General features: G+C 35.9%; 1 protein-coding gene across 6 annotated transcripts in view; it reads right to left on the minus strand.

The window, feature by feature from the left end:
• TBC1D5 (TBC1 domain family member 5) overlaps window positions 1–19,129 on the minus strand; it is a 295,713-nt gene that overhangs the window by 38,921 nt on the left and 237,663 nt on the right. For 4 of the 6 annotated variants that reach the window (XM_048950415.1, XM_048950416.1, XM_048950417.1 and 1 more), the window contains 4 exons: window positions 15,787–15,872; window positions 10,919–11,166; window positions 7,060–7,122; window positions 1,410–1,570 (listed from right to left, as the gene is read on the minus strand). In XM_048950415.1, coding sequence (XP_048806372.1) covers window positions 1,410–1,570; window positions 7,060–7,122; window positions 10,919–11,166; window positions 15,787–15,872 — 558 coding nt within the window. The remainder of the gene's footprint in view (window positions 1–1,409; window positions 1,571–7,059; window positions 7,123–10,918; window positions 11,167–15,786; window positions 15,873–19,129) is intronic. The other 2 variants (XM_048950419.1, XM_048950420.1) reach the window with 1 other exon arrangement.

A 19,129-nucleotide genomic window follows, 5' to 3' on the forward strand; every position in this document is an offset into this window, starting at 1 on the left:
TATTGAAAAATATATAATGACTAGAAATCTGTTGCAATCAACAATTTTGTTAAAAATCCATGAGAAGAGATCAATAAAATTTCACAAATAAGAGAGACCATCTACCTGAAAATCAAAAATTGACTGAGCATTATCATGGAAAATTTTTCTATGTATTCTATTAGAGAACTCTTGGTGCAAAAAACCCAATTTCTGGCTGGGATAAAAGTTGTAAGCAAAATTTGGATGTAGATCTTGTTAAACTGCATAAAATGGAATTTGAATATTGGTATTTTTATTTTTTTTCAACTCACGAGGATAAGCAGAAAGATATTGTTCATTTAGCTTTAAACTCAGTTTGGTATGTCTTAAATGGATACAAAGCAAACATAAAGCTTCTTCTCAACTAACCACAAAGTGCAGCCTTTCTTTAGGTGTCACTGAAGTATGTGAAACAACTGTTTTAGTGAACAAAAGCTGAAAAATGTTATTGAAAAATAGGCATTTCATCAAAAGGTTTCAAATATCAAACAAAACATGTGAAAGATTCTGCTATTTGGAGATGAAACTGCTGAGATGTTCAGATTAGATTTCTGTGCTATATTTAGATCCATTTCTAAGATTTCTGAATATCCAAAGAATGCTCTAACATAGAAGTATTGCTATTACAATTTCTTTTTTATTCAAATCAATGAGTAATTATATGAACATACACTGGCAAAAATGGAACGGAGAACTGGCTTCATCTCCCAAAAAACACAACTTTTTTTCCAACTACATAGCTGGATTTTAATCAGCAGAAAGTCAGTGGGGAACTGGTATGCAAAACAAACAAGGATTCTCTGGCTCCAAGACATATAAGTTTTATTAAATTAGTGCTCCTATAATATCTTAATATCTCTTATTAGATGAGAATTTATTTGGAACACACCTATGAAAAATTTGTACTCTTCTTCTTAGCTGAAAACATTCTGTCTTGTGGCCAAATGAAAGATCAGAGGGCTGTACAAAAAATAAAACTGTGACTACAAATGCTACAGACACTGAGAAATCTCTGATGTATTAAAGAATTTCAGGGACAACAGATGGACATGTTTGGATCTGCTGAGCATTCGTGCTCCTCACTGAACAGTTTATTAACTTCAGGACTACACCAAAAGTCTAACAAAGCAAAGCAAAGAGGAGTTCTTCCTTTCTTTTTAGAGGTTTTGGACTGTTTCAGTTTCATTTCCAGTAGGATTATGGGATGGAATCCATAATGGAGGTGTTACTCAACAGAAACAGTTTAAATAGCTTATTTCTGCTTTTGCCGTTAATATGAGCCGAGGGAAACATTTTCAAGTATGAGCTTAATGAACGAGAGAAATGATGGCTGTAACATGTAATGCTGTGTGACAATTAAAATAGCTTAAAAATGTTAAGGAACTCACAGACTCTTTTCTGCTCATAGTCTTGCTTTGGGAACGAGAACGGGAGATGGTGCTAAAAAATGAATCCTTTTTTGATGCAGACAAAGGTGGAGATCCTGTAAATTCACGTCCCCCAGGCAAGCTCTCTATGCTTGGAGATGAGCTGATTTTTGAACTTTGACCTATAAAAGAAGCATAAAGTAAGATGAGAATTAATCAGTGGGCTGTTTCTTTTCCCTGTAAATACACATCAATGAAATGTTGAAGTGTGTCAGCATGCATTGAAATTGAAGAACTATTCTGACATACACAGGACTTGATTTTTGTATGAGAGAAAAAACACAAATCTTAATGTATATATAGTTATATATACATACACAAACTACATAGTACATACACAGGTTGCTCTGAAAGTAATGCCTCCTATTTATATCCATGGAAACGACAACACATACAAAGAGCACATTAATGCCATTCGATAGAGCAAATTTTCAGTTACAACGCACTATTTTTCAACATATTCTCCACCATTATCACTGCATTTTTGCCAGAGATGAACAAAAGCTTGTGTGCTGTACTTGTAAAAATATGCACCAGTGTAAGACACCCACTGTTGCTGTCGCCACTGCTGAAATGCACCACCACCTCACTGTGCTCATGTCCTCTGGTGTCCAGAAATGTTCAGCAAGCATCAATGAATGTCAATGGGTACAAATTTTTCCGCATGGAGGAATTTAGTAACACACTTTTGTTCCTTATGCATTTCCATGTCAGATGCCACTCGGTCAGACTGCCCCTCTAATGCCATCTGTTGCATGGCAACATGTATTACATTGGTTGGAAGGTTCATTCTTTGCTGCCGTACCACCACGATTTGCCTCTGACGTTGTGGGCCATCATAATAAAATAGAAGGTATTATTTTTCAGCATCCCTTGTATATATGCTTTACATTTATCTATCTATATCTAAATAAACGTATCTCTATAAATAAATAAATATATATGTATATAAATACTCTCCCAATACATATTTGATATATATACAGAGACTGAGGAGATTCCGTATGATGCATAACGACTAAAAGTATACATTATAATAAATAAAATCTCACCTCATCAAAACTGCAAAGGAAAACCTTTTTGTTTTAACAAACACATTATAAAACTTGACAAAGAAAACTGAGAACAAGAACACTGGATTACAAGAATGGGTTTAACATTTAGTAACTAGATGACAGTTTCTAGGCTTGCAACAGAAAATTGTAAGTTGTGTTTGAGAAAGAATATAAATTCTTCTGCCTCAAATTTTAAGGTCATTTTCATGTGATAGATTTTGATGAAGCTTGCTTTCTAAAGAATCTAGTGTTATCCACTGTCATAGTGAGGACACTTGGGTACACGGCTGTGCTATTTCACCACGATGCTGTATTGCTGTATGTAATCAAGCAGTTTATGACAAAAGACCATTCCTTCCAGTTGAAGCCTGCAAAGAGTTTTCAAACTTGTGTGTTTTTCATGCTTCCTTTTATAGCCTCAAAAACAATCCTCCATGAAATCATTCAGATGTTAGAGGTGCAAACTGATCTCCTCTGCCAGACCACAATCAAATTCTGAAGAGTTCCATCCTTCCTTACTGATTTGCTTCCACTCAAACCAGTTTTACTCTCAGAGCCGCCAAGTATTAATGCAGAGACCTCCCAATATATTCGGTGTATATTTTAGTACACTTTTTGTCGTGGTAGGTACATGATTCATTCTGAAAATGCAATGCTAATTCCCTTTATGGAATGAGTGAAAAGTCTCCCCCTCAATATGCACTATGCTCTTCTCCCATGATACAGGTTTCTGAAGAAATAAAAGAACACTAAAGACAAAGAAATGAAAAAAAGGCTGTAGAAAACACACAAATTCAGTTTTAGAAACAAAAGGAAACCAGGTATGTTGAGTTCAGGCCTTTTAAATTAAGGGTAACAACTAGGAAGAACTACTCATACATATTAACATTATTCAGTTATTTAAGCTTTAGAACAGTGGCTGCCCTCAAAGTGGTGTGCATGCCAGCAGTGCCAGAGCCACCTGCAGGGTGGAGTCTGAGCCAAGCTATCTGCAGCATTTGCCCTGCATGACACATATTGCACAGCCACAGCCACATGAAACCAGCAATTCACATTTTCTAAAGGGAATAAATACAGATCTATTTAAAATGTCATCCTAGCAAGGAGACTAACAGATTGAACTTGCAAAGAAGAAAAAATCCTACATGACAAAACAGACCAGAAAGGACAAAAAAAGAAGGGACCTGAATTCAATATTCTTCAAGCTTTCTCAAAGAAAACTGACATATAAACTGTTTCTTATTTTTCCCCTCATTCTTGATTGCCTTATTTTGCTCTTCTCTCCCGTGACTCTCCACATTTTATATTCTGCTTCTCCTGAAGACACTTGCTCTGATTGCCCCTTCCTCCTCTTCAGACCCTTTTACTTTGTCTTTTCTACTTCTGTGACTTCATAGAATCAAAGAATCATTTGAGTTGGAAGGGATCTTTAAAGGCCATCTAGTCCAATTCCCCTGCACTGAACAGGGACATCTACAGCTTGATCAGGTTGATCAGAGCCCCATCCAGCCTGACCTTGAATTCCCTCATGGACGGGACTTCCGCCACCTCTCTGGGCAACCTGTTCTAGTGCCTTACCACCCTCATTGCTAAAAACTTCTTCCTCATATCCAATCTACATCTTCCCTCTTTTTGTTTGAAACCATATTCCTTGCCCTATCACAACAGACTCTGCTAAAGAGTCTATCACCCTCTTTCTTATAGCCTCCCTTTAGGTAGTGTAGGACTTCCTTTTTCCAACTTTTTCCATTCTTTATTCTTCTTTCAATTGCATTTTCCTGCTGCTTCTCAGACCTCTTCTAGTCATGTATCATGTACCAGAAACCCCAGAAAATCTATAAAGAACAATGAAAAAATATTACGTATAAAATGGGCTCTTTTTCCTATCCTGTTAATAAGAAGATAGCTTTCACATAAAATGAAGATTAAAAATGAAAAAAAGAAAAAGAAAAAGAGCAATATAAGTATTTAATATACATCTCCATTTCTTGGCCTGTGCTTAACCCACTTCATCTGCAATAAGCAGATGATACAGTAAAATTTCACAGATATCATCAAGAGACGGGTGCTTTAAATACATTTGAGGAACTCACTCACAAGATACAATGCAACTTGGTAAAATGATGGAAAAAATGGTTTGTAAGGATTTTTTTTATATTCAGTCTTTGATTTCTAAGTGAAAAGGTCCACATTTTAAAGACAGAGAACTATTCTTGTGGTAAATACTGTTTATTAAAAAGCTTCATTTCAAGAATGGATCACAGTTTAGAGAAATGGAGGATGCACCTATTCGCATAACCAAATAAGAGAAAAAATATATATGGTTGAGATTTTGTGGAGGAAAAAACTGTTGTAGGAGGGAATTTGTTTATATAATACCAAGAGTTTTTATAGATTATAAAATATAAAAAATATAAAAATAAATGTAACACTAGATGAAATGAAGCAGATAATCAGGAAATGTAATTTTTATGCTGACTCCAACCATGTGTACTACACTGTGTCATGGATCATTCAGGAGATGCAATTAGTAATTTCACAAGAGAAAGAACAGCATGTATGAAGAATTAGAGTGTGTCGCCAGTCATAAAGCAGAGTTCTTGCATTGTAATAGGCTTTTCTAAAATTCAGAGGAGTAATCAAGATTAAGAAATAAGAAGATGTCTGAAAGACAATTCATACCAATTGCAACTACTTTCCTTAGTGCAAAAAGAAAACTGCCTATGATCCTCCCAACACTGAATCTTAGTGGAGCTACAGCAAGGACAGCTGGCTGAAGTCACCACAACCCTTCTGAAGATGTATTATGCATTCACCAATTCTTAAAGCACTAGCAGCCTTTGTGTAAGTTTGAAAGTACAATATAACGTCAACCTGTGCCACCACCTCACCATTATCTGAGAGAGTTTTGGAGTACTCTTCAGTAAAAAAAAGCTAAACCAGAACAGAACACTTACCCTCAGTATACAACCAAATATATAATGTGATACAAGAAACTTCATTTAGTAACCAGCTAAACACATCTCATTCTTCTTTAGCAGCTCAGTCAGCAAACTGAGATCATCACTTCATCATACCTCTCATTTTCTTATGCTTATTCTAATGATCACAGATAAATGCATTATGCCTCCTTAAAAGATTACAAGAGTTCTTTCAGAACTAATTTCTGACTACATAAACATATACCAGAAGATCATAAAGCCAAAATGAATCAGGTTGAAGAAACCACAAGATTGAAAATCAAAGAAATGCTTATGAGGTATACAGAATCAAAAGCTAAGGACCCTTGATAGCAGTGGTCAGAACACATTATTGCATAAGACGTCTTAAAATATATATATGTCTGCAAAAGTCCATAAATACTTCAGTGTAATGATGCACAGGGCCTCTTGCACTAAAAATTCACACCCTTCTAGGGGCAAAAAAGAGCACTGCAACCTCCATGTGCTGTCTTCAAACCAGCTCTCTACTTGTCTGTTGCTGAAGATTACTGTGGCTGACACTAGGGTCACAAACACACTGATTCACAACCATTTCTAAAATACACAGATGTAGTGGTGTTGTATTGTCAGCAGGGCAGAGGGTGTGGAGAAGTGCAGTATATTGAAAAGGAGAAAGTTTAAATATAATGAGATCTATTATAAGTATCTGTAATAAAGGGAAAATGAGATGACAAAAGGAGTGGGGAAGACTTACAATGAGAGAAAAGCAAGCTTGCTAAGTTTTAGTTTAGTTAGAAGGGAGATAACCATAAACTTTGCAGGCCTCTGCCTCCATAGGTATAGGAAAATATAAGAAGAATCAAAGAAGACATGCAAGAATGACATACAAAACCAATGGCTCGCTATTTGGAAAGAGGAAAAGAATCACTTTCATAGTTATAAGGAGAATGAAGGACAAAGTTACCAAGAAGAACAGAATAAGGCAAAATCCATAATTCAAAACTATTCAGAACTGCTCATCTATTACTCTGCATTTGCCACAGTCAGGATGTAAAATATGAAAATTTGCAAAAATAATGAGTTCTATAAAACTTCTAACTTCAGATAAATTAGTTTTCTTTTTTTTTTAGTTTTCTTTCTCTCCCTCTCTCTTTTTTTTAATTTTTTTTTTTTTTTTTTAATAGTAAAATGGGAACAAAGGCTTCCAGCATTTTTAACATTCACTCAAACCACCTCATCACACACGTGTGGGGCTATTATTTCTCAGCAAGCCCATTCTCTTTGGTTAATGGCATTAATATCAGTGTTTGGCTCAAATTACCGCCTCAAACACAACAACAGGAAAGTGACACAGCTAAAAGAAAAAACTGATAGCCACATTGCCCCCCATGACCAAGTGCGGGATGGACAACAAAATACAAAGCAAGTGCAGATTTGTATGGGGAATGTGAGCCACACACAGAGACGGATGAAGCAGAGCTGCTGTTCTAATTTCTACACAACAGTGCCGCTCGGTGGATGGACAATGGCAGTGAAGGCGGATGGAGACGCCACGGATGGAGCATCCCAGGGATCCTACAGGATTCAGCCTGGGATGCTGCTGCAGGTCCGTACCTGGGAGCGCAGAGGGGTTCTGCGCAGGGCCGGGAAGTGCAGCATCGCCACCGGGGGCATCGCCTGCCAAGCAAAGAGACACGTTAGTGTGAGACTCCGGTCTGAGTCGTGGCTTGGCAGCGTCTGATGGGACGTTATGGCAAAATCCCACGGGGACATTTGAACAATTGCTGCATTATACACTGCCTGTGCAAAAGCTGATTGGGGAGTATCATATTCATGCTGTCAGAAAAATGTTATCATTACCTAAGGATATGCAATTGTTTTTGTTTTTTTTTTCCAAGCGTTTTTTAATGCAGCATCTCATTTCATTTTTATTTATTTATTTATTTAGAATTCTGCAATCAGTGCAGACAACTTCTCTTTTTTTTTCCTTCAGAAAAAACAATCATTTTTCTGGTTTGTTAGTAATTCTAAAGATGGAGATAATTTCTTTAGGGCAAATCAGGTGACTGTGGAAATTCTACTCATGCTACAACAGAAGTACCAACTCTTAAAAACAAACAAAAAGAGTCTGGAAATCCTTTAAATAGCCAATCACAGTTTTGGCAGAACATCTTCAGATTAGTCCTCTAATGTGTCCTTGTGATAAAGTGACACTCAAATGAGAAGCCTTTTTTGTTTCACAGAGAAAGGACCTGGAAGTAAAACTGTATCACGGTGAGGGAAGAAGTGAAAGACTCTTTTTCTTTCTTTCTTTCTTTCTTGGTTTTTTTTTTTTTTTTTTTTTTTTCTGGCAGCACATCACCGTTTGGTAGGCAAAGACTGCACAGTTTCTGAACGCTCAAGAATCTGGTGAAACACTAAAGGCAACAATTCTGCTTTTTTTTCTTCCCAGCTTTTTTCATTATCATTGGTTTTGTCTCTTATGACCACAAACTCAGCTGACAATCCAATGGACTCTAGATTTTAATTTAACCTTTGTGCCTATGAATTCTTTCACTGTGTAGGATCAAAGGAATATTTTAATCCCTTTTGTACTAGCAGGCTGCCTCACAGAAGTAATCAGCAATGACACCCGGCCTTCTGTGCTGAGGACAGACTGAATGGGATTAATATATTATTAGAAGGAACTGATTTTCCAATTAGGTGTCTGGATATTTCATTCAACTGTGATTTGTAATGTTGAAGACTCATCTGGAATTAACAGGCTTGCAATTAGGATACTTTTTGTCTGTCTAGTTTTTTTCCATGTACATTCTCTAAATCATATGCATGTTTTTCTTAAAGAAACTCAACAAGTGCAAAAACTTTGAAATGAGAAACAATTCTTATTGATATAAAACACCCATCCCTTATACTGAGCACAGCACTTATGAATGCATGAGCGACATCCCTCACTGCTGCAGCTTTGTGACAGAAGTGAGTGTTATCAGTGCCAAAGCACAGCTGTAAAAGCTGGGATAGGATTATTTTGCCACCCTTCAAGACATTTTGCCACCGATGACTTCTTCACAATTCAAAGTAGATTAGTCACTGAACTTAATCTCTTCAGATTTCACAGTACTTTATGTATTAATTGAAATTATCAACACTACTTGAACATTTAAAACCTGAAAGGACTAATATAATGAGAAAAAAATGATAATTTCCTCTACTGACTCGATCCCTGTCAGACTACTTTGGTCTTTAGGTTACATTGCCCAACTAAGCGTCTATAAGTAGTACATTGACTGGAAGTGCAAATGACTATCAATTTAAATGCAAAATGCTTGCATTTGCCTACCTCAGCTAAATGACTAAGCTCCTGAAGGCTAAGATGAGCTGAAAACATGATGAATGGGAACATGTGAAAGTTAGATACAGTTTGTCTGTAACTTAGGAGCCTCATAGTTACAAACCACATCAACCAGCTTTGAGAAATCCAAAAGCTAGAGCAGAATTCATTTTGATAGAAGCCAATGCACAAAGTCAGAAGGTACTTCAGCACAAAGAGAAGGAGCAGAATAAGGACTTTTCTGTCCTAATCCCTGTCCCCTGAAGCACTTTGCTTAGAGCCGCTGAGAAGTGCTCTCACCCACTGTGGACCCACTGCCCACAGCACTTTCTTGGGTGCACAGATACCATCATCTTACTTTAAAACTGACTTTTAAGACACGATACAGAAGACACTATGTGCTGTGTGTCGGCACTTGTAGTTGGCTGCCACCATTCCAAATTTCTGTCCAGCTACAGGCAATATACTTGTTGCCTTTAAATTACATATGACATGTTGCAGCAAATATGGATATTCTGTCTATGCAGAAATAAGTGCGCAGTCTGTGCATGACGATCACCAAAGTCTAACTACAATTTTTATTCTGATTGTTACATGTAAACTGGCAAGTCAGTTTCTTGACTACTTAGCAAAGTAGCTACTGTATACAAGCATAAACAAGGCCACTCATTATCAGCTAGCTCAGTATTAAGATACAAATGATTCTACTACTATAAGCTGCTTCAAATTTTAGTGTTTTTTCATATTAAGCAAGCAAAAGCAAATCACCACCTGATCAATTTTCAACTTAAGTGGTATAAAGTCAGGCACCTGACAACTTTACTGTGGCCTTTTTTTTTTAAAAGCAAACCAAAGAGCCCATCCAGAACTATGGAAACAATTTCTTTCTAGACCTAACTTTCCTTCTTTGATACAAGCAGGGTTTGCATCAAGGATTCAAACAGGAGCATACACAACATTTGTAAATACAAATCAAATGAGGTCACTGCACAGCAGAGAAATTACCACACTTTGGTTTCATATTTGCACAGTGATGGGGACTTTCAAAACCTGTGCTGGAGCAATTTTTAAAATGTTTCTATGATTCTGAGAAAAGCTACAAATCTGCATTTTGCCAAGCTGCTGTAGTAGCCTTTACAAAACTTCTTGCACCTCTCTGCTTTGTGAGGAAAGTTGTACCTCCAAATGCTGTTCTCGCAGTACCTCCTGGGAATGTGATGCATCATGGAAGGACTGACTTTGGATAAAAAGGGTGGCATGGGATAGAGAAAGAACATCAGTCTGAGCCATGGAAATGTTATTTTCTTCCTTGTACACTTCCAAATCTGGTGAAAAATATGGCGCAATGGTTCAGGGCAATCAGCAACTCGGGCAGCCCTCAAACTTTTAACCATTACTTATTATGATGTACAACTAGAAACAATACACACATAAGTAGAGTGCTACACATTCCTTTCAAAGACCATGCTGTCATAGGCTGTCATAGGCATTTGAAGATGAAAAGCAGAAATATGCCTTGAGCCTAGCAGACTGTAGGAAATATATACCGAAGCTGAGCTCGCTGACTTTGCTGTTCAAATAAAATGTCCTTGAGAAATATAAAAAAAAGGCTCCAAAAAGTAGTATTTACCAAACTGAGAACGTGCATGGGGGCATCACAAATTATTAAAAGGCAAATAGATGTTATTGGCCAAGTAGCTTCGGAAATAAGCTCTCCAACTCCTAAAGGGAATAAGATTTTGTTTGTTATGAATTACTCTGTAATTGATCTAACATCCTGCACTCATAGTCAGCTAATACTGTTATGCATGGGATTTTTGCCAATAACCTGAAAAAAAATGATAGGAAATTAGTCTTGCAGTTAAATTATAGTGCATTTAAAAGACTGGAAAATTAATGTATAAGAAGATGTTTACAATAATACTAGAGTTTGCTGGTATGTCTTAAGTCATTTGTTAATATTTTTACAGGTTCAAAACTTCCTAGTATTTTCACCTTCTTGTCATTATATTTAATTCTATGCTACATTGCAAACATCCTGTTTAACAAAATTCTGTCTCTTCTAATCCCTCCAGATACAAACTTATTGCATCAATAAAGGGACTTCTCCTGCTGTAGCACTGCTGCATTTTTTGCTGTTACCTTTGCCCAGCTGGACTGGCATGCTTTCCGACTTCATCATTCTTTGCTGCTGTGCCTGGTGCTGGTGGTACTGGGGGCCATCCGCTGTCCCACGGGTAGGCACTGTTGTTGGAGGGAAGCTGCCTGCCCCAGCAGTGGGGCCTGCAGTGCTACCTGAAGCCATGGCCGGAGCTATCAGCTTTCGGCCAAAGTTCAGTAAGCTGTTGGAGACTTTGTTGATGTTCAGTGGGGCAGCCTTAGCACTGGCACTGAAAGGAGAACAAGACAAATGGTTAGATCGCAGTTGGACTTGATGATCTTTAAGGTCTTTTCCAACCAAGCAATTTTCTGATTCTATGATTTTGTGTACAAATGCACACACTGTTTTCCAAAATGGAGCCAAGGTAATCCAAGTGTTGAGCATCACAAACAGTGTGTTTTACCATGAAACATACACAGGAGTCACAGGGACAACACAGCGAGGGTTTTTTCCAACCAACGGCAAACAAATTCTTTTGGTCATTTCTTCCTGAAAAACACAGGCAAGTTATTCCACTTTCCTTAATTTGGCTTCTTAAATGAAAAAGGATATGAAAAAGTGTCAACAAGAGATCCATGCTCTGAAGTATCAGAAACATTATAAAATTTATTATTAAGACTTTTTCACTTGTTATTCCAAGACTACTATAATATTTATTTCTGTTGGATTAAATTTTCTAAAACGTTTAAAATAACTAAAACTTAATTCTTCAAACAAACAAAACCACCAGGCTGCATTTTAGGTTGGCAAAGCTAGCTGAATTTTGCTCCAATGTCACCCTCTGTCCATGCCAGCCATTTCTAGACAAGTGCTTTGTAAAGGGAATCCTGATTGCAAAAGTGGTTTTGGCTGAAGGATGGCTTCAGAATATAACACGTACTGGGTCACGATCCTTATCACTGTTACCTTTTATTTGAAACTACAGTGGATACTTAATTCACTTCAGTTATATGCAACATTAAGAATGAGGAAATTACTAAACCATTTAATCTATCTAAAATAAAGAGGCAAAGCAGCTTCTAATTCCCAGTAGAGGTGTTCACATAACCCAGAGTTCAGTAATGCCACTGCTATTCATTCATGCAGTATTTTTCTGTTTTATATTATTAATGCTTGAAATACCCTGTACAGAAATATATCAGTCACAGAGACCTTTCCACTCCTGAAGTTTTATTTTACTGAGCTACACACTGGTGATATAAATAGCTGTTTTTAAAATAGTTGAAGAAATACATTCAATTAAGGACTCTGCAATCATTGTACTGGGAAAAAAAAGCAGCTCAGAATGTTTTGGGGAAGTTTAATTAAAAACAAATTATAGATAAATTAATATAGGTGATTTGTAACTTGTGCACACACCTGAAAAAGTAATTTTGCTTTTTCTTTTCATATCATTTCCCTATTTCTCTTCATATATGTGTATTTTTCAGATACACAATATGATCACACACACACATACCGAACATAACTAGAAAATAGGAACAGCTGCATTCTTTAGACTAAGAATAGATAAAAATTAAAATGAGAGAAAAGAGGAGAAAGTATGCGAGTTCGCAGAATCACGAGATGGGGGCATCCTCTTGTAGACTAGTGATGAAGAAAAAACGTGTTACAGTTTTCAGGAGTAGCAGTGAAACAAAAAGGGGATCAAAGTTTGTCTCCTGTAACTCTTCAACCCTTCCTGGTGCTGCTTCCCAATTTATGGAAGCTGGAACGATTTCTGGCTACTGATTGCAGATGTTTGTGTATGTCCCCATTTTACTGTTGCTAATATTACAAAAAGACTTTCTGTAGTCATCTCAGAGTGACTGATAAATTAAATTAAAAAAGAGTATTTGCAGTTATAAAATGGCCCTGCAGGAGTCCCAAATGGTTTCAAAAGCAAACTGAATATTTTTAATGATTTTTAAAAAATACTATTCTGTTTATTACTACCACTTTTTTTCTCTGATACTACCTAGCAGAATTGGTTATTAATCAGAATATGGAAGATTCAGGTTGAAAAAGACCTCTAAGATCAAGTACAACCATCAACCCCATAACACCATGCCCACCAAACCATGCCCCTCAGTGTCACATCTGTGTGTTTCCTGAACACCTGCAGGGATGTTCCACCACTTGCATGTAACTAGGCAGGGACGCTTAAAGAAGTGACAATGGATTTTCTAATTCCTTGACATACACGTGGCATCAGAATAGTCAGCACAGGGATTTTTGTTTAATGATTTCTTCATTCCAGAAAGAAAACAGGCTGTAGCTGAGAAGGTGGAAGAAGAAAGATCAGATGTTGCTTTAGCAGATACCCAGCAAATATGAATAGTCTGCAATTAATTGAATTACATCACTGATTTTAGAGGCCATGCCTGTAATAACTTTGTTGAGATCTGAACCCTAGCATCAGTATATCTAGCAGTTTTCTCCTTTGGTCTGTTCAAACTGTCTGCCAAATTAAGGAGCTATATATCACTAATTCACCTGAACTACCACCTTAGAAAGAAAATAATGACTTGTACAGTGAGTCCTAGGTTTCTTTTGCCTGCAAGTCTGGAGCATAGACAATCAGTAAAAAAAGAAAAAATGCTGACAGTAAAAAACCTGGTATTTAATAGAAGAAAATCTTTTTCTCTGAGAAGCTACTAAAGCAGCAAAGCCACTGGATGCTTTGAGTTAACTGCATCATTGGAATCCTGATGGTCCACGGATGCATGAGACAAAGCTTTTGTAAAGAAGCAAATAGACTATAATAAAATGCTGAGATTATGAAGACTTTAAGGTCTGTCTCCTTGTGTATTTGTGTCCATCAGCTTGTTGCTTTAAAAAAAAAAAAAAATTCCTTAATAAAAAATGTTTTCCTTCTAAGCTGTTTAACTTGCTGCTTTGACATACATGTAGATAAGAAGGGAGTTTAATAGGATTTCTCAAATAGTTTCAAAGAGATTTCTCAAGATAATGCACTAAACAATAACAATAAACACCAAACATCTTATCTAAGCCATTATGGTCAAAATATAAATTAAAAAAAAATGCTTTCAACAACAATATGGAATAATGTTTTATGATTGTTTCAAAATTATAAGTATAGCCACTGCAGTTCCTAATACCTGCATGTGACTGAGCTCTGATCTGAGACAACTGCTAAAAGAGCAGCTCAGAACACATACACGTAAGTGAAAAATGAACAGTGGTGCTGTATGTAGTACTTGTTGAGATGTGGTCTTGACACAAGTATCCGTAAGTAAAATTCAGTGTTTGATTTCTCTGAATTGCAGCTTCAGAAAATGAACAATAGCAAGGTGTTAGAGCTCTGGAAAAGGTATATAAATCTACAGTGAAGTTCAGGAAAAGAAGAACAATGTATTCTTACTGTTTAAATGTCTGATATATTAACACAAAGGATGATTACAGCCATTAAACATGGATCAATGTCTACATTTTAGCCATCTGAATGTACCAGACGTGCACAATTACAAGAAAAATGCTGATTGATTATGTTGTAGAGTTATCAGCAGATGCATTTAAAAGTAAGGCCTCAGTTTAAAAATATGAATATCAAGGAGAGTGAATTCCATCTACAAAGCAAACAATTTTGTTCCATCACAATAAGCATCATTGACCTTGACTATGAATGGTGTATTTTTAAACTAGCAGTGGGAAGATGATTCAATCTCTGCAGTTTTTTGCTAAGACAAAAATGTTTTGTTTTAAGCAAGCCTTATGCAAAGGCATTTTTATCTTCAGAGAGTAGCCACTATGAGTGATGAGAGAAAAAATTTATGAATATGACACATTAAAAGGTTTTATATATGATAAAATAAGCAATACATGCTAGAGAGTTGTAAAGATACTTTAAATATATTACTGAATCTGTGGAATTAAAGATTAAAAAGACCTGGCAGCTTATCTAACCCATTTCTCTGCTCACTGATGAAACATCTCCTAAGGTCAAGTCTTCCCATTTTCTCTTTAGTCCAATCTTGACCAGATTTACCATGTCTGACCTAGTCTAAATAGTTCTGTGTTGAGATAGATTTCTCTGAGTTACTCCCCTATATGAACTATTCCAAGCAATTTCTCCTGTGCACAATCAGCAGATTTAATGGTCATTTCTTTCCTTAGAATTTAAGTTTCCAACAAGTGTCATTCCAGGTTGGGATTTGTGATTTTATTCCCCCAAAAATCTTTGAAGTGTTTTCTTTAGATATTTCCAAATTATTAATTTTTCCTTTTTTCCTTTTTTTTTTTTTCTTTTTCTTTTTTCTTTTTGTAAAGTCTTGAAACCATTGAAAATTAAATAAATGTGATAGAGTGCAATACTTTTTGTCAACCAAGGACAAGGTGTCAGCTACCAGTACTGACTCTTTGGCCATCACTCTGCGTACCACTAGACTATTCATCAACAGACAGAATTGTATTGATAGAAGCCATTTCTGAAAAAAAAAAGTGAGGAAGGGATGCTGCAAAAGGGTTCAGTAAAAATTAATTCAAACTGGATTTACATTTAGTTAACTCATATAGCTTCTGTTATATTGATACTACAGATTGGAATTAGATGCACTGTTGGAAGTAGCTCAGCTACAGAATTCATGTTGGCTGAATGCTTTACCCCCTGCTTTTAGTAAAATGTGCCACTGTGTAACTTAGCCTTAAAACAAAAAGCCAGTGAGCTGACCAATTATCATGTAACCTTAATTTTTCTTAAAAGAAAGGGAAAGATACAAAATAAATGTCATGAACTGAACACACAATTTTAGCACTGCTTATGTAACTCTCATTTGGGATGAGTGACTTACGAAACATTTTATTTATGTAAGATATTAGTTCAGTGAAAACATCTTCAGAAATAGCTTACCGAGTTTTATTCATCAAGTCTGCTCCACGCGCTTTGTAATAATCTAAATTTTGTTGGAACTGGTGAGTCACTGGTCTTGGATTTTTCTAAAAAAAATTAAAAAAAAAAAAATAGCATTATGTATCCTTCAAAGAAAGCATACTGTAATGGATCTTTTTTTTTTTTTCTGAAAGATTTAAAGTCAAGACAAGAAATTTGTTTATTAAAGATTACACATTTAAAGCATAATTTATTTTCTCAAGATCTTGTTTTCTAAGGGCAGTAATGGTAGTTACATAAAATGCAGCCTTAAAATCCTTAGAATAATACCTAAGGTTAGTGGCAAGCCCTCTCCTCACTAACAGAAATCAGTTTCACATGAGGAAGGCACTGCTGGTTGCTGTGATAGCACTTCTAAGTAAAGCAGAAGTACTGCAGGGCAAAGTTCAGACACAGATGTAATTTAGTCCTTTATCTCAGGTGCAGAATGCTACCATCTCCAGGCTAAAATGATGTGATTTTAAAGAAAATGATAACAGTAAGGACAAAGCAGCGCTTACATATTGCAATAACTGCATACAAGTGCGAATCTGGGTTAAGCGAAGAAGCAAGACTGGCCGAGCACTGCCACTAGATGGCACGCAGAGACTTTCTCTTTCTAAATTTCTCCCTGCTCAAAACTGAGGCCACAAAGAAAGCACAGTTCTCCTGTAACAACATTTTTGTAATTGATACTGAAAGCAGAAGCTATTCAAAAGTGTCTGTCACAATAAAACTGGAGCCCACTGCCTCCAGTACTTGTGAAAACACCTCTGGAGATGGTATTTCGATGACTACGTGAAGAGGCGTGAATGCAGTACGTGCATAAAGAGTTCTGACTGAACTAGTGCAACCTGAAGGATGTTATTTGGAAGTTATTATTTTAATGGAAATATTTTAAAGTAAAAATTACATGCATATGGTTCAACCCAAAACCAGCAGAGACTTACAGAGTCCCTGCATACGCAAGCATGAATTAGAGGAGAAATTCACTGCAATGATCAAATATACTGCCTAAAACACATGTAAACACTTTCTGATTATTTGCTTCAAAGATTTGATCATCCGTAGGCTGTTGCCTTACATTCTGATCTGCCTTTTTATCTCTTGTTAATAGTAAATATAGTTTTAATGAACTATGCAATGACCTGTCTGAAATAGTTGTTCACAGTTGAAAGCACATTACATTCTTCATGGAGTTAGTCACACACTGTGTCCTAAATCTCCTAATTTCATTTTATGCTGTAGTATCCATCTCCCTCCTTTCCCCATGGAACTCCAGATAAACTTCTTTCCTCAAAAGCCTTCTTATTTTCGGAAGAGGTATAGTTGCATTTTGAAGACCAAACTACTGCATGTGCAGAACAGGAGACAGGAGTATGTAAGGAGGTGGTAGGTATCAAAGGCCAAGGTAATTTCTGGGGTCAAACTTAAAGCTGGGAATTTCCAGATTCCTTCAAGTAGCCAGACTTAATCTTGTATGACAGGTCTCGTTTCCTTTATTTGGAAACACATTAAACAATTTAAAGATATATCCTGTTTGTAATGTTCAAAACGAAACAAAACTAAAAGCTATTAGACAAGCATTAAAAACATTCTCATCTATTCTACCACCCACATTGTAATGGGTGCTGTACATTTTTCTTCCCTTGATACAAAAACAATATTTGCATAACTCTACCCATTCATATGGCTTGTAAGTCAGTCCTCATCAACTGACAGCAATAACAATGAATCAGCTTTAGTTACTATTGCTCTACTTTGGTAATTCAATGCATTTCTATGATAATCAAATCCAAACTGACACGAGGAGGATAACTGATGGTTCTGTGACTACTCTGCAAGCAATCAGTGTAACTTTTCTCCTGTGAATTAAATAACTTTCCTTCATGTGACTTGATGCCCATTTCCACAAGGTGCATGAACATAAGATCAATAGAATAGTTAGTACTTCTAATTCCAAGGGAAGCCCTTGAAAAACTCACATTACCAGTTGCTACTTTGTTTTGCAATGTGACCAGTAACTCAATATTTATTCTAAACTTGGCAAAACTGGTGGAATTTGCTATCTGCCACCCCACAAACAAACAAACAAATAAACAGAAAACTGTTTAAAAGAGGAAAAGATCATATGAACAGTTTCTTGAAACATATTTATGCAGAAATGATGAGTAATTCAAGACACGAAAGGCTGATCTACTATCTAAGCATTTAAAGACATTAATAGGAATAATGAGCTAACTCGAATATATGAATGAGGCTCAAGCATTACTTTCACAAGGGACTATTTAAATTCCTATGAGGTTTAAAGATTTCAAAGGAAGAGGCAGTTTAAATTACTATTACATGCAGTGAAAAAAATGCCTTCAAAAAAAAAATGATACTGGAAAAACATTAGAAATGCAAGGCAGTGAATACCAAGCTGCTGCTGAAAACCATTTTGTAACACAGTGAAGTTATCCATATAGGAAAGTACAGTATTAAAAACAAATCAACACAAATATCTGACATACATGTTAGCAGATCAGTATCTGCTCAGTACTACCACAGAAATGTTAAAAGTTCTGAAAATAGCACCTTAGGGAGCAAAAAAATATGACTTTATGTGGTTTATGATATTTATATTATTATATTATTGCATTACTATATATTGTTAATAATATAAATTAGTATATATTATGTTATTATTGTTATTAACCTTTAAATTGTATATTTTAATCAAGTCATTAGGTTAAATATAAGAAACAAAAACCTGCAGTTACATCTCTTCCTTATGAATTTTCCATTAATTCCCATCTAAACATGCAGTTTCAGCTACCCTCTACATTACATACCATATATTAGAAAAGAAGATTAAACAAATTTATTTACTGCAAAACATAGCTTTGTTGTCTAAAATATTCACAGAAACTGCATCCTTTTCCTTACATACTGCAATTTAGAATGATACTATTTATATTTTTAATTACTTAGGCTAGTAAACTTTTCCTTTTTATTCCCCAATTTATGTAATTATTTTGACAAATTCCTCAGTTGAAATATTTTTCCTTAAGAGGAAAGTCTTGTTTAAATGACAGTGAAATCAACCCTTCGTATTACTAAATTGTTGAAATCTCCTAATAAATTGCATAAGGGCATTAAACAGATTAACACATTCAGTTTTTTTTTCCTTTCTAAGGGAAACAGTGCAGAAATACTAGAGAAAAGCTGCCTGTGCCGGTACTACAAATCCCTCTTCCCACACCCATCTTCGGTAGCAGTCTGCTGGCTTTATAATTCTTCTGTTCTTACATTTCTACCTAAAGTAAGCTTAAAGTGGTGGAAA

Source organism: Lagopus muta, chromosome 7 (genome assembly GCF_023343835.1).
Source record: "Lagopus muta isolate bLagMut1 chromosome 7, bLagMut1 primary, whole genome shotgun sequence".
NCBI lineage: Eukaryota > Metazoa > Chordata > Aves > Galliformes > Phasianidae > Lagopus > Lagopus muta.